General features: G+C 38.6%; 1 protein-coding gene across 2 annotated transcripts in view; it reads left to right on the top strand.

The window, feature by feature from the left end:
- Window positions 1-10,789, top strand: part of GPAM (glycerol-3-phosphate acyltransferase, mitochondrial) — a 43,942-nt gene extending 33,153 nt beyond the window's left edge. For both annotated transcript variants that reach the window (XM_019502797.1, XM_019502798.1), the window contains 4 exons: window positions 3,925-4,065; window positions 5,002-5,191; window positions 5,321-5,379; window positions 7,483-10,789. In XM_019502797.1, coding sequence (XP_019358342.1) covers window positions 3,925-4,065; window positions 5,002-5,191; window positions 5,321-5,379; window positions 7,483-7,599 — 507 coding nt within the window. In that variant the 3' untranslated portion in view covers window positions 7,600-10,789. The remainder of the gene's footprint in view (window positions 1-3,924; window positions 4,066-5,001; window positions 5,192-5,320; window positions 5,380-7,482) is intronic.
- Window positions 10,790-12,834: the final 2,045 nt, after the last annotated feature.

The raw sequence follows: 12,834 nt of genomic DNA, 5'->3' as shown, positions 1-12,834 counted from the left end.
TCCCTAATGCACCTTAAAAATGGTGATTTTTGGCTAAACCCACTAAAGAGGCATGTGTAGATGCACTCTCTGTAATGCTACTGAGACCTACATTACATTTATATTCCTGATAGGTCTAGATCTTTACCCCTTGTTTGATTCCTTTCCACTGATGTGGCAGCACAAAGGGTCCATTAATTCATTTAGTGGAGAGAACTAGGGATTCCACTCGCCTGGAGAAATCTTTAAAAGGAATAGTCTTGAAACTTCTCTAACTAGTGCCCCAATATCCTGGTGTGTTCCTGGGGGCTGGACTGGAGGCTCAGGATAAGTTTGCTTCCCTTGCTCTTCTGTGTGGTACAGATGCACCTTGGCTGGTCCCGTGGATGAGGGCAATACTTTCTTAGCTTCCAGATTTATGCCCAAAGGCTCCGTTAACCAAACTATTTTTATTAACTAAAAGTGACTGACAATTTTGCATTTTTCTAACCTGTCAGAATTGGGTCATGGCATCACAACTATTTTAAGTTTGGAAACTTAACACATATTTGACCACTTTTTTTCTGCAGCTCTCCAGTCTGTAAGGAAACAGGGTGAACGTCCTCTTTTTGATGGCCTTTGGTCTGTTCTTCCCATTTGTGCCTCTTGTTCTTCTTCTCATGTATCTACACTACATCTGACAGCCTTTTGTTCTGTCCCAGTTTCATTTTTAGCATCACATAGTTGCATGGGTAGCACTCAAGTTTGAACCGTCTCTCAACTTAACTATCTAATATCAGATTCCTTGTGGTGTCTTTAATCCCTGTCTATTTCCTGTGCAAAACATCCTTAATACCCTGTATTCTGACCAACCGTTAGGGAGTTTTACGGAAAGCATCTTGCTTACAATTAACACTTAATCCTGCAGCCAGCTATGCTAGTTGTGGCACTGATTTTGTGATCCTGTTGCCATCACCTTTTGTTTTTCTTCTCTGGTGTATTCTATCCGAGTTTCGTCCTTTTGCCATAACATTGAGTAGCCTCTTCCTTGATCCAGTCCTTTTATTGGCCTTTGGCTGCACGCTGCCCTGTCATCTAAAAAAATGGTGACACGCATAATCTGTCTGGGTTCTTATAGTAGACCCCTTAGTGTGGTATCTGAATGCTAGAAAAAGAGAATATCATTCCCATCATCAGATTTCTTAGACTGAAACAGTAGCATTTCAATTGTCTCCGGTTTCTTTTATACAGGCTTTTGTATTGCTGTTCTTGGCTTTACATTTTTGGATGTTTTTATTCATTTTTTGTGGTGCTTCCCTTGACCCAAATGAGAACAGACTCTTCTGCCTTAGCATCTTTTTTTACTGTATCAGTTCAGACATGTTGATATCCTTATTTCTTGACTATTCTGTGCAATTGTCCTAATATAATCTCTCGATCTATTAGATCTGCCACTTTCTGAACGGTATCCTCATTACTGTCTCCAAACCACTCCACTACTTTTTAAATGTGTTTTATGCTCACATTTTCTATTCTGATGCTTTCAGTCTTCATCAGACATAGATATTGTACCTACTGTGGTTATATTACTTACTTTTCTGCAAAACCCATGTGCTATCTTGCCCTATGTGTTTCTCCTTAATTCACTCAGCAAGGCCACTGTACAGTGTAAATCTTTTTTTATCGACTAGAAGAGAAGGGTACAGATGTTGATTTCCAATTTATTTTGCTGTCAGCAGCAAATTGTGAGAAGCAGATTGTTCCCCACAGTTTTGGATATATTTTCTTGGTACTTTCTAAGCCTTATCTCTGAGAGAGATTTCTATTTTATTTTCTACTTTTTTTGATTATTACATTTGATTTCTTTATGGTGGATACCATAAAATATACATAAATTTGAACTTGCTAGTGCTATTTGTATGTTTTCATGGTTCCTTTTGCCCTTTTATTGCAGGGCCCCCTCAGTTGCCCATTATTAGCTGAAACACTCCTAACATAACATTATTTTTTTCAGTTCCTTTTTTCCCCTTTTCTGCTGCTTTTGTTGCTTCTCACAAGTAAATTTAGGCTTTAATCACACTTTTCAGCATAAGAATTGTTGTGGAGTCTGTCTCCATATACTTGTCACTCATTAGATCTTAAAGCATTTTTCAAACAAATGTGAGTGTAAAACATAGGGACAGGGATTACTTTTTTTTCTCTTGAACATGTGCTTAAAATTTCCAGGGGTTTGTATCTGAGGATCTAAAATATCAGTTGTTTTCCATACTATGTCCTCTCAATTGGCTGTTTATCAACATACTGATCCTTGGATACTTTTGACTTACATTGTACCTCACTAGGTTACCTCTTCACGTACCTACAAAGTATGTCACCTTGTTAAAATGCTTTTTTTTGTTAGGACACGGTTTCAGTGTTTCAGCATGAATTTCTTCAAAAGCTCCTCCTACACTGTTAAATTTCAGCCATTTCCATCATAGCCTAAAGCTCTTTCAGGGTCATTTAACTTAATCGGCTCCTTAACTCACTTTTCTCATTTACTTTGGATATCTTCACTTCTTTTCTTGACACCAGGATCTACTTCTAAATTGTATCGATCTCATACAAGCCCTTCAATTATTTTACCAGCCTTTGTAAAAATTTCATGTCAGTGAGTATAATAATCTTTAACACAAGAACAACACAGCTGCCTACAGATTTGAGACTCTCTAGTCTCAAAAAAAATCTGAAACCCCTTCTTGTTGCAGGTAGACATTTTCTTGCTTAAGTACAAGAGTTGATCTACAGCTGACATGATACCTTTCTAAGTCAGTAAAATGCCCATTTATGCAGCCAGGTTCAGTTCAGGGTACATTATTAGGAAATGTAAGATACAGCAGTTCAGTCTAAATGAATTGCCAAAAAAATCAGCAGTGTTAACAACAGAACCAAAGGAAGCCTATCCTCTGAGATTATTTTTTTGGTTAACACAATTGCATAAGAATGTGTTGCGTATAGCGTTAATGCAGTGTATTCAGAGTCATAATAAGGCTGCTGCACTTCACAGTATAATCTGGACATACTACTTTGTCAGAAGTTATCCAGATAAAAACCTTATGGCAGCTCCTTTACTTGTTTGCATATCTTCATTTTTTGGGTGTCTAAATATGTCCCTGTCCTAGGTCTATGTTAAAGAAAAATTATTAAAAATTAGGGAAATTATGAAATATCCCCAGCCCCTCATCTTTTCAGAAGTATAAAGATCCACTTCACTGAAAGCATTGCCAAACATGCATCCTGTCCAAAGCTAGAGGAAGGATACACTAGCATGCTCTGATGATCAGCACAGAGACTGCAAACAGGCGAGTAAGTTAGAGTCAAGACTTCCTCTGAAAATGCATTGCCACGTTAAACCTGAATGCTACCTGCTCAAGTAGACGTGATACACTGTACAGAGAGAGGTTATATCTCAGGTAGGCAGGATTCAAACTATTTAGATTAAAATCAACTCTTGGAGTTTTCAGCTACTGCAAGGTGAAGAGAAGATTGTAATTACTACTTGCAAGCGTATGGCTGTATGCTGTGTTCTGTACCAACTAAATTTCCAAAGTGGTCTGCATACATAGCAGCATGTAAGTCCAGTTCAGCATTTCATCCTTGAGTTGATAGTTGTGGGCAACTGTAACAAAGTCCATGTCCAAATAAACTCTTAACCTCCTACCTAAACACAGAGGAAGGACATGTCTTAATTTTTTTTGGTACTTGGAATTGCCATAGCAAGTTGGATGGGGCAACTTTTTCAAAGGAGCAAAAACAACCTTCCATGTACCTCAGTCTGGTCTCAATAGTATCTCAGCCAGCTATTTCTTGTTGCACTATCCAGTGCATTAACATCTTGCAAGTCACTAAACTGACTGGGCCATGTACAATTTAAGAGACAGAGTTTGTTTTTCTGTGTATTTACCCCTTTGTTCTTCTGAATTTAAGCAGGATGATCAGGAGGATATTAGCCCAAGTCTTACAGAGCAGCAATGGGATAAAAAACTTCCTGAACCTTTGTCTTGGAGAAGTGATGAGGAGGATGAGGATAGTGACTTCGGAGAAGAACAAAGGGACTCTTATCTCAAGGTACCGCATTTAAGGCTATCAACAAGAGTGAGGCATGTGTTTAGAGTTAAAATTAAGTAACTCTCAGCTTATCAGTTCAGTTGGGGGAAAATAATAAGACTTCTCTTTCTGATCATTCCCAGCATTAAAGTCAGCAATAGTACTACAATCAGTAAAACCTCCTTTTTTCCCTGAAAAAGACCAGCTCTCTGAGGAAACTTCAGATAATCTGCTGGCAAAGTCTACATAACTTGGGGTGGAATGGCCAGTGTGGTGAAAGCTGCTACAGGCTTTAGTATTCCAAAGTGTCCTAAAGATTGTACTATATTACTAATAACACATGCACCAAAGGTGGGCATACACTGTTAGTGTGTATTTTTCTGATTCGTGGTGTGTTATTCCTTATGTATATTGTGTCTTATGGTGTGTATGTGTGTGTGTACACAAAGTAATTAGTGACCCAAACCATCCCTAAAAATAAGGTTTCTGATTACAAATACCACTGCATACATCCTGGCTAGAAACCTGATTCCATTGTTTATTGGAAAATAAATTATTCATTTTCTTGTTGAGCTAACGGAAGTACAGTTGAGATATTAGTACTTGGAAGCCAGCGCTCATCTGTAAAAGAGTGAAATGTGACTGTGCTATTTATTGCGAAGCATAATGGCCTCTTTAACTGTTTTTTAACCAGTAAAATAATATTACACAGTTAATGGCCCGAGGAGGGTGGGGAATGTGAGTGTGAGTATATGTAGAGGGGTTTTCTTTATGTTAAACATCTGCATTTTCATTTACAGTAATAATGAGCAGTCATATTTCGTGTACTGCCTCCCAGAATTCTTAGTTACTGGCTGTAACCCACCCATGTGTACTATTTTGGTGTTTAGTGGATGTCTGTTCACCTTTTCACTTCTGCCAGCTTCATTCACATGCATTTCCATTGCCTCTACTTAGGTGAGCCAGTCTCAGGAACACCAGCAGTACATCACCTTCCTGCAAAGGCTGTTGGGGCCTTTATTGGAGGCGTACAGCTCTGCTGCTGCCTTTATCCACAACTTTAGCGGCCCTGTATCAGAAAGGGAGTATCTACAAAAGCTCCACAAATACTTAATAAGCAGGACAGAGAAAAATGTTGCGATGTATGGTAAGTCTGACAGCATCTCCCTGAAAAAAACGAGTCATGATTTCATTTGTTGATTTTATTTCTATCATTCCTCATGGCATCAGTGTCCCAAATGTAACCACAAATGTTTTCTCCCCTACCATCTCATAGCTGAGAGTGCTACCTATTGCCTTGTGAAAAATGCTGTGAAAGTCTTCAAGGATATGGGGGTAAGTGTTTTATAGTCAAAACTTGCTACAGCAGAATCCATTCAAAGGTGACCTACTAAAATCCAGACTGACTGCCCAGGAATCCTGTGCAGTGACAGGCTTTACTTCTGTGTTTTCTTGCCTACTTCACACCCCCAAATAAGACATGCATCTTGTTTTTGAAAGGCAGAATGTAGAAAAGAGTTATATCTGACTGTTTGCACTAGAGAAAGTCCTCCAGGAAAAATAGGCTGCAAGCAACACACTTAGTCTTTTTGGCAGGGTCAGTTGTGCTGGGGTGTGTCCCAGCACAGCTAATCCAATTGATGGGCAGTGACCAACATTGCCTGGGGCCATTGTCCTGTAGGATTAGGACCCTGAATCCCCAGAACTTCCTGTCCAGGTGGCTGGGGAGGAAGTATAAACCACACCATAAATGAACAGACATCCGCTGCAAAAAGTGCACAAACAATTACTGTACTAGAAATGTTGGGCATATATGATGCAATAAGGAAAACGGGTGTTAGTTTGGTTTTTGTGCCACCATAAAAAAATATATGCTGGCATGAAAGCAGCATCTGTTTGCAGCCAGCGTGTCCGGGAAGCCTGTCATTGTTGGAGATTCTCATTCTATAGATTTTAGGGCTTCAGGGAAAAGGTAATATTACACTTCCCGCTGCTGAGAAAAATTGAGTAAGTGACAAGAAGTGAGAAACTTTCATGGTGGACTGTGGTGCTGCCATGTCTTGGTCAATGAGATGGTGGGACAGCTAGTAGACCATCCGTGTAGACCTCAAATTTCAAGGGAAAATCATGATAGAATTGGTCTCTTCCATAACTGGTACATGTAGGACATCTGAAATGATCTCTTACACCTTGAATTGTGAACTGCCTGTCTGGATTTTCCACAGCAGCATTTTTGTCTACTGTTGTGCAATCTTACGGACTTCCTGAGTGTAAGATGAAGACCTTTTCCCCCCTATTTTGAAAGTTTCAGAGTTTAGGCAAAAGAATACTAAGTAAGAGTTATTAAACACCTTTCAGGTCTTTGTTCCTGATTTCTTGAGTTTTAAATGAGCTAGTGGAATGAAGGCAAGTTTCTAGAGAGTGTAAAATGCACTTTGGAAAGCTGCTTTTATGAAAGCATTCATCAAACCTAGCATATTGCAGTGCTGTTTGGATAATGGTACTAGGTGACATCTGTTCTTGCATCTGGTTATAGCATTTAATTCAAACACTTGTTTTTAAAAGTAGACAACTGAGTTTGAATTACACATTGCCTTCAATCACATTGTATCCCATAACAGCTGTGAGTACTACTCTGATTATCATACACTGCACGCTTTTCCACAAAGAGTTTCTCATAAACAAGGTGCTTGCAGATGGAGAACAAAACAGTCCTGCCTGCCAAGGTTTTCCTTACAGGAGATGTTGCAGTTTGTTTTTGAATTCCAGTTAAGGTTGGGTATTTCACTGGTCAAATAAAGCTTGGTCAATTGACCAGTCAAATATCAATTAAAAATTGTAAAAAAATGCCAGTAGGTCCAAATAATACATAGAAAAAAGAACAAATTTTCCATTAAGAAGTGTGTCAAAAAACAATAAAAACAAAAACAATAAAACAATAAAAAAAATATTTCTGTCAAGAAAACTACAAAAAAGTAGTGGGTTTTTTTGTAAAATTGCTATAATCTTTGGTCAAAAAATATACAGCCAATTGACCTAGTCAGTTGACAGTATTTGACCGGTCGGTTGATTGGCTTGCCAACCCTAGTTTCAATTGACTAGTGTTAATGCTCCCTTGCTCAGAAAGAATCTTTCAAAAGATGGGTTTTTCCAGACCTTTTTTCCAAATTACAGCTTCTCTCTGTGTCATACTTCCTCTTTCTTCCATGCTATTTTATGCCTCAATGATAAGTGGACTCAGAAGATATCTAGAAGACTGTCAGCTCTTGTGCTAGAAAGAGAGAAAAATACATGTCATTTGCTATAGTGTATGCTTGATTGTAGTGAGCAGCTGTTGTAAGATAGCTCATAAACTTCTCTACATTCTTCATTACAAATAATAAGGGACTTTGCTTGAAGGTGTTCAGTAACATCCATGTCTTCGTCCCTATGCTTTAGGTTTTCAAGGAGACCAGACAAAGGAGGGAGACTATTTTGGAACTGAGCAGTACTTTCCTACCTCAGCACAACCGACAAAAGCTGCTGGAATTCATTCTGAGCTTTGTTGTACTGTAAACCACGTTTGGTATCTTTTGCGAGTGAAGTGGAAACAGGTTTGGAGACTGTTGCAGAGCCTGAGGGCATTCAGAGTGTAAGATGCGACTGGTTTGGTAAGGCCTTATCTGACTTGAATCACTGGAAGACAAGTGCCTTAGACGTATGGATTTCTTACAGTCCCAATCCGGTTATAATTCAGTTACGCACAGATGACACTTTGGATACAAGTGATTAATCATGTTTGCAAAAAAAAAAAAAAGATTAAAGCTAGAAAACTGGAATTTTATCAGTGTTACATTTTGCATAACTACTTTTAAAAACTGACTGTGACAGATGCACAAATTGTGATCTAACCCTGAGAACTTGAGTTTAGTGGAAACGCTGCTTCTGACATCATCAAGTAATCCCCATTTCAGCCCAGTTTATTGTTTAAAGTAAATGGTTTATAAAGATTTGCATAGTCCATGTGTACTCTGTGGGAAAAAGCCATAGTTTTTCATAAATGTTAGAATGTAACATAATGCCAAAATCCTAATGAGAATAACAGGTATGTACACTTGAGAATAATAGTCAGTTGAATAGCAGATGATTGTAAAATTATCTGTTACTGGACACACACTAGCATTATTCAGTCTGCATAGTGCAATAGTAAATTGCACTAATCTCTGTTATCATAATAGAACAGAGTAGTAGCGTTTTTTATCATGGGTTGTTGTTCTAACCTTTGATAGAAATAAGAAAATAATTTTCCTAAAACATGAATGTATTCTAACCATTTAGATTTTGTATTTACTACAAAAAGATAAGAAGACATTGATGTTTTTAGATAATACTGTGACAGATTTTTTTTTGAATTAGAATATTTTAAGAGTGAGAGATGAACTATCAGATTCTTAGTGCATATTACTGGATGGCATTGTATTGTGTGAAGGTATTTTCATTTTGACTGTAAAACATTCAGCAATAACATTGCAGTCTTGCAGAAGTGAATTCTCCAGCCCCTGTTAAATTCCAGAAGAGCATATTCCCATGCTGCCTTTTGCTGCTGAGCAGATTTAGCTTGTGATGCACTGGCAGCCTTTGCTAAAACGCACACATTTTTTGATTGTGACCCAGTTTGGGCTTTGAAATGTTCATTAAGGGGTTCTGTCTTAACACAAGATCACCCTGGTCTTGCAGCCTGCTGTTTGAGCAGAGGTTCATTCACCTTCAGAACCCTGTGGGCATCAGTTTTAACTCTATGCTGGCACATATCAGATTGCAAGCTGTGATCTTGCACTTTCGCTCACTCGATATAAGTTGAAGCAATAAGTCTGTGAGGCACAAAGCCAGTTTGCTTGTGAAATGTGTGTTTCCTCATTTGATTTTTCTGACTCCTGAGAGAAATCAAACATTTCTGCCCCAGTAATGTTTCATGTGATTTTTTTTTCCATCTCATCCTTGCAGGTAAAATAAACACTACAGTTATGAAAATCCATGTTGCTTAATTTAATGTTGGAAAAGAGTACCTGAATGACAGGCTTTTCACAGTCACTGCTATATGCAATTTGAGTCTGCATTCAGAGTAGATTGTATTTAACTGTACATTTATTAACAAAAATATTTCTATGAATTGACTGGTTAAATGTTGTTAACAGTTGAAAGTTGCAGTGTATGGTTTGTTAGCATCATCACTTACCATTGTGAGGCATTGCATGTGTGCTGTCACTAAACCAGGTGCTGTTCAACCTTTAAAAGAAAAGAATCTGAACCAAAGTTGCATCAACACAGGGAAGGAAACTGACCATAAAATTGCTTTTGCTTTTATGTCCTTTACCATCTCCAGCAGGATAGATGGGATTTTTCTAATAAAATTGACCAGCTGTTTAGAGAGCAATTTCATCTTATCCGAGTAATTGTGCATTGTTTCTTAACCAGATGTACTGTCTCCATAGCAATTGTTAAGGTGGCTGATGACTTCCACTTAAAGTCAACTGAGCCTAGGTGCTTGTAAGTCAATAACGTCTCATAGTTTACTGCACTTCAGTAAATTTTGAAGTGTATACAATAACAGTGTGTGTATAAAATAAACTGAAAAATAAAACCCAAGCAATATGAAGCAAATGAAACTAGGTTTTAATGACAATGTTTTGCCTAATTTAGAGATACTAGATAGAAGATCCAGGAGCTAACTTGGAGACCTGAATGTAATTGCTAAATGTTACAACAGAAGACAGTTTCTCTGTTAGACTATGGAAAACTGGCTTATCTAAGGCAGTGAGTGGGTGATGTAATATGCATGTAAATAAATATTAATATTTGTCGTACACCGAGGGAGGGTATGCCTTTAAAACTAGTATGGAATTTTCATTTGAAAACCTCTGTGTGTAGGGAAATTATGTGTAATGAATGACATGCTTGCCTAAGAAGCTTTTCCTTTTTGTGGCAAGTGTGTCTTCTGTATGTATGCATGTGTATGTGCAGATAAGATGTGTGATGGTTACGCTTTTCCCTAAAAGTAAAATATCTTTAAAGACTAGCAGGCTGTAATAATAAAAACACTTTTACACTGGATTTGGCCCTCTACAGTCTCCTTTTACCAATTAATTTTCATATCAATACAAATAACAGGAGGTTGGCCCTGAATGCCACAAATGTATTTTTAACAGTTACTTCTTTAAAAAATATACTCTCACACATCGCCATGCTGTTCTGAGCATACTGGTAGATACTTATGTGCTTAAAGGCTTTGTAGGATCAGGATCTACTGAAGCATGAACAAGATGATAAATCTTTCTGCGTTAGTTCTGTGAATTTTATTTTGCAATAACTGAGATTTAAAACCTCCCTTTTTTCCCTTTTTCAAGAGCCTGTAAATTTGTGGACACGTTTGCGCCTTACCAATAACTGTATTAAACATACAATCCTTCTCCTTGGCAATACGGGACTTAATTCTAATATCTTCAGTTTGAAAGTGCATACACTTGAATTTAACTAACTGCCTTCTCTGTAAAGACATGTCAGAATGATCTTATTTAAAAGAATATTGAGCTTGGAAGTGCTGTTAAATATGACTGCAACTGTGCGTCTGTGCGCTTTGACACTTACTTCCATGAAAATGTTAACACATTTTGTTGCTTGTTCCATGTAATACTGTATCTATTGTTAAGAAGCACAAAGGTGAACTGTAGTTTTATTTTAATAAATTAAACTGTTTTGTGCTAATACAACATTTGACAACTTGTAGATTTTGTTCAGAAATAATGTAGTAAAATAAGTCTTTAAGACTTTCTTCTTCACCAAATATTTTCTATCTTGACAGGTATTATGAAGTAATAGAAAGGAATCTCCTAACAGTTTGGGACTGAGGAGAATTTTTATATCAGTTTATTCTGCCGGCTTATAATTTCCTTGCTGACCATTGCCTTGTTTCTTAAAGAGCAGCTGGCATATTGAGCTAGAAGGACCACTGTCTGATCTGGCATGTCGGCTCCCATGCTTGTGTGTAGACAATAGTATAGGATGGTACAAGAAACCATGAGAGCCCAACAAGAAAAGGTAAACTTCCACTGAACCTCAAGCAATGTCTTTTTTTCTTAGAATGAATCTTCCAACAAGATATGAGCCTTATAACTGGAGATATTAAAAGTGGATGGGTCCAAAGCATGGGGTTCGGTGGGGAGCAAGCAGCAGAAGATAAGGAAGAGGACTAAAAGACCTTAACACAAAATCTGATGAACAAACCTACCTGTACAGTGTCCCATGATTACAACTGTCATGGCCAATTTTTATGGGCCTGACAGCCACTTAGTTATTTCCCTATGGGTTCTGAAAATGTGGGAGTCTAGAAGACAACGTGTTTCCTTTCAGCCCAGTCTATAAATGAGGGTTGAGTTTGGAACCCTCAATGGTGTTTTCTAATATCCAGCCAGTAGTTCATCTCTTCAGTTTTGTTGTTCACCTTTAAGCATGTTAATGCATTGCTACTGTACGGTGCTGAATACAGTCTTCTTGCTGCATAGGGATGGGTGGAATGGCTTAGAACAGGAATAAAACTTTTACTTGAAGTTCAGTCGGAGCACTGTGTACAGTGGGTGCAACCTTTCTTTGGCCCAAGGACAAGTCAGTTGTATCATATGCTACATGTTTTTGTTGCTGCACTGGATTGTGGGATGTGGATTAAAGCAAGAGAACTTACATGGGCTGGCACTGGTGTTAAAGTAGTTGGAGAAGGGATGACGATTGGCTGCTGAGTGGGACTTGGAGATGATGGGACTGGAGATGATGGGACTTTCTCCTGTGCTAGGTGCATGGACTGTTTCAAAAGGCTGTAGAATTAGCTCCACATCCTTTTGGGTTGCTGCTGCATCTGTTGTCACAGTGAATAGTACTGTTCTTGTACCCCTTTTACTGCCTTCCAGTCAAAGGTTGCTCCACCACTCTGCTGTTCCCTTTTGGAGTCCTACACAGTTCTGCCAAATTTTAAGACCCAGGGAGACCCCTGCAGGCTGAGCGGCCTGGATCTGGCCTGCAGGCCAGAGGTTCAAGCACCCCTAAATTAGTGTATTACAAAGCAGCAGCATTTTGCAGATGCTCATTTTGCAGCAAAACAGAGACACAAAGGTGCATGGCCAAGGTTAAGCAGCAGGAAATCTGTGAATTGAACTGAGGTGGCCTTACCCACTGTCCTATGTGGCCTTCTTGTGGCAAAGGAGAGCAGCACAATCTGAAGAGAGAACTCAAATGATTTTGCTAGTTGAGTGTCACCTGTCAAAGAGCGTATCTTAGTATCCATGTAATTGGTCACTTTCTTTGCATTAGTGTTAGGTATGCTGTGGCACTATGGTGACACATCTGGGAGATTTACTTCACATCTGGAGTAGAATAAAAGGGCTGTTATCAGAGCTGTTAGAGAGGCACATCAACTCAATCCAGGTTGTGCATATAGAGACAAATTTCAGTTTCAAGGAAACAGTGCTACCCTGTTCCAAACCCTTCAAGAGTTTTTATACTTCGAAGAGAAGTAGGGAAAATGTGCTCTGATTTATTAACAACTACCGGAAGGACCCGTTCTTTGCCCAGGCCATTATTTTTGTAATTGCAGTGTTTATTTATTTTCAAAGAACTTAGTACAACATATTTAGGTCAAAAATATTGCTTATTCTTAAAGAACATGCGACAATGCGAGGTCATCGTTGGCAGGGCTAACCGGACCTTGTCGTGCATCCACAGGTGCATCTCGAGTAGAGCCAAGGAGGTGATCCTCCCCCTCTA

This window comes from Gavialis gangeticus, unplaced genomic scaffold (assembly GCF_001723915.1).
Source record: "Gavialis gangeticus isolate Ggan-Ray unplaced genomic scaffold, GavGan_comp1, whole genome shotgun sequence".
NCBI lineage: Eukaryota > Metazoa > Chordata > Crocodylia > Gavialidae > Gavialis > Gavialis gangeticus.
The sequence above is the reverse complement of the archived record's forward strand: the minus strand, read 5'-3'. Positions and strand labels throughout refer to the sequence as shown.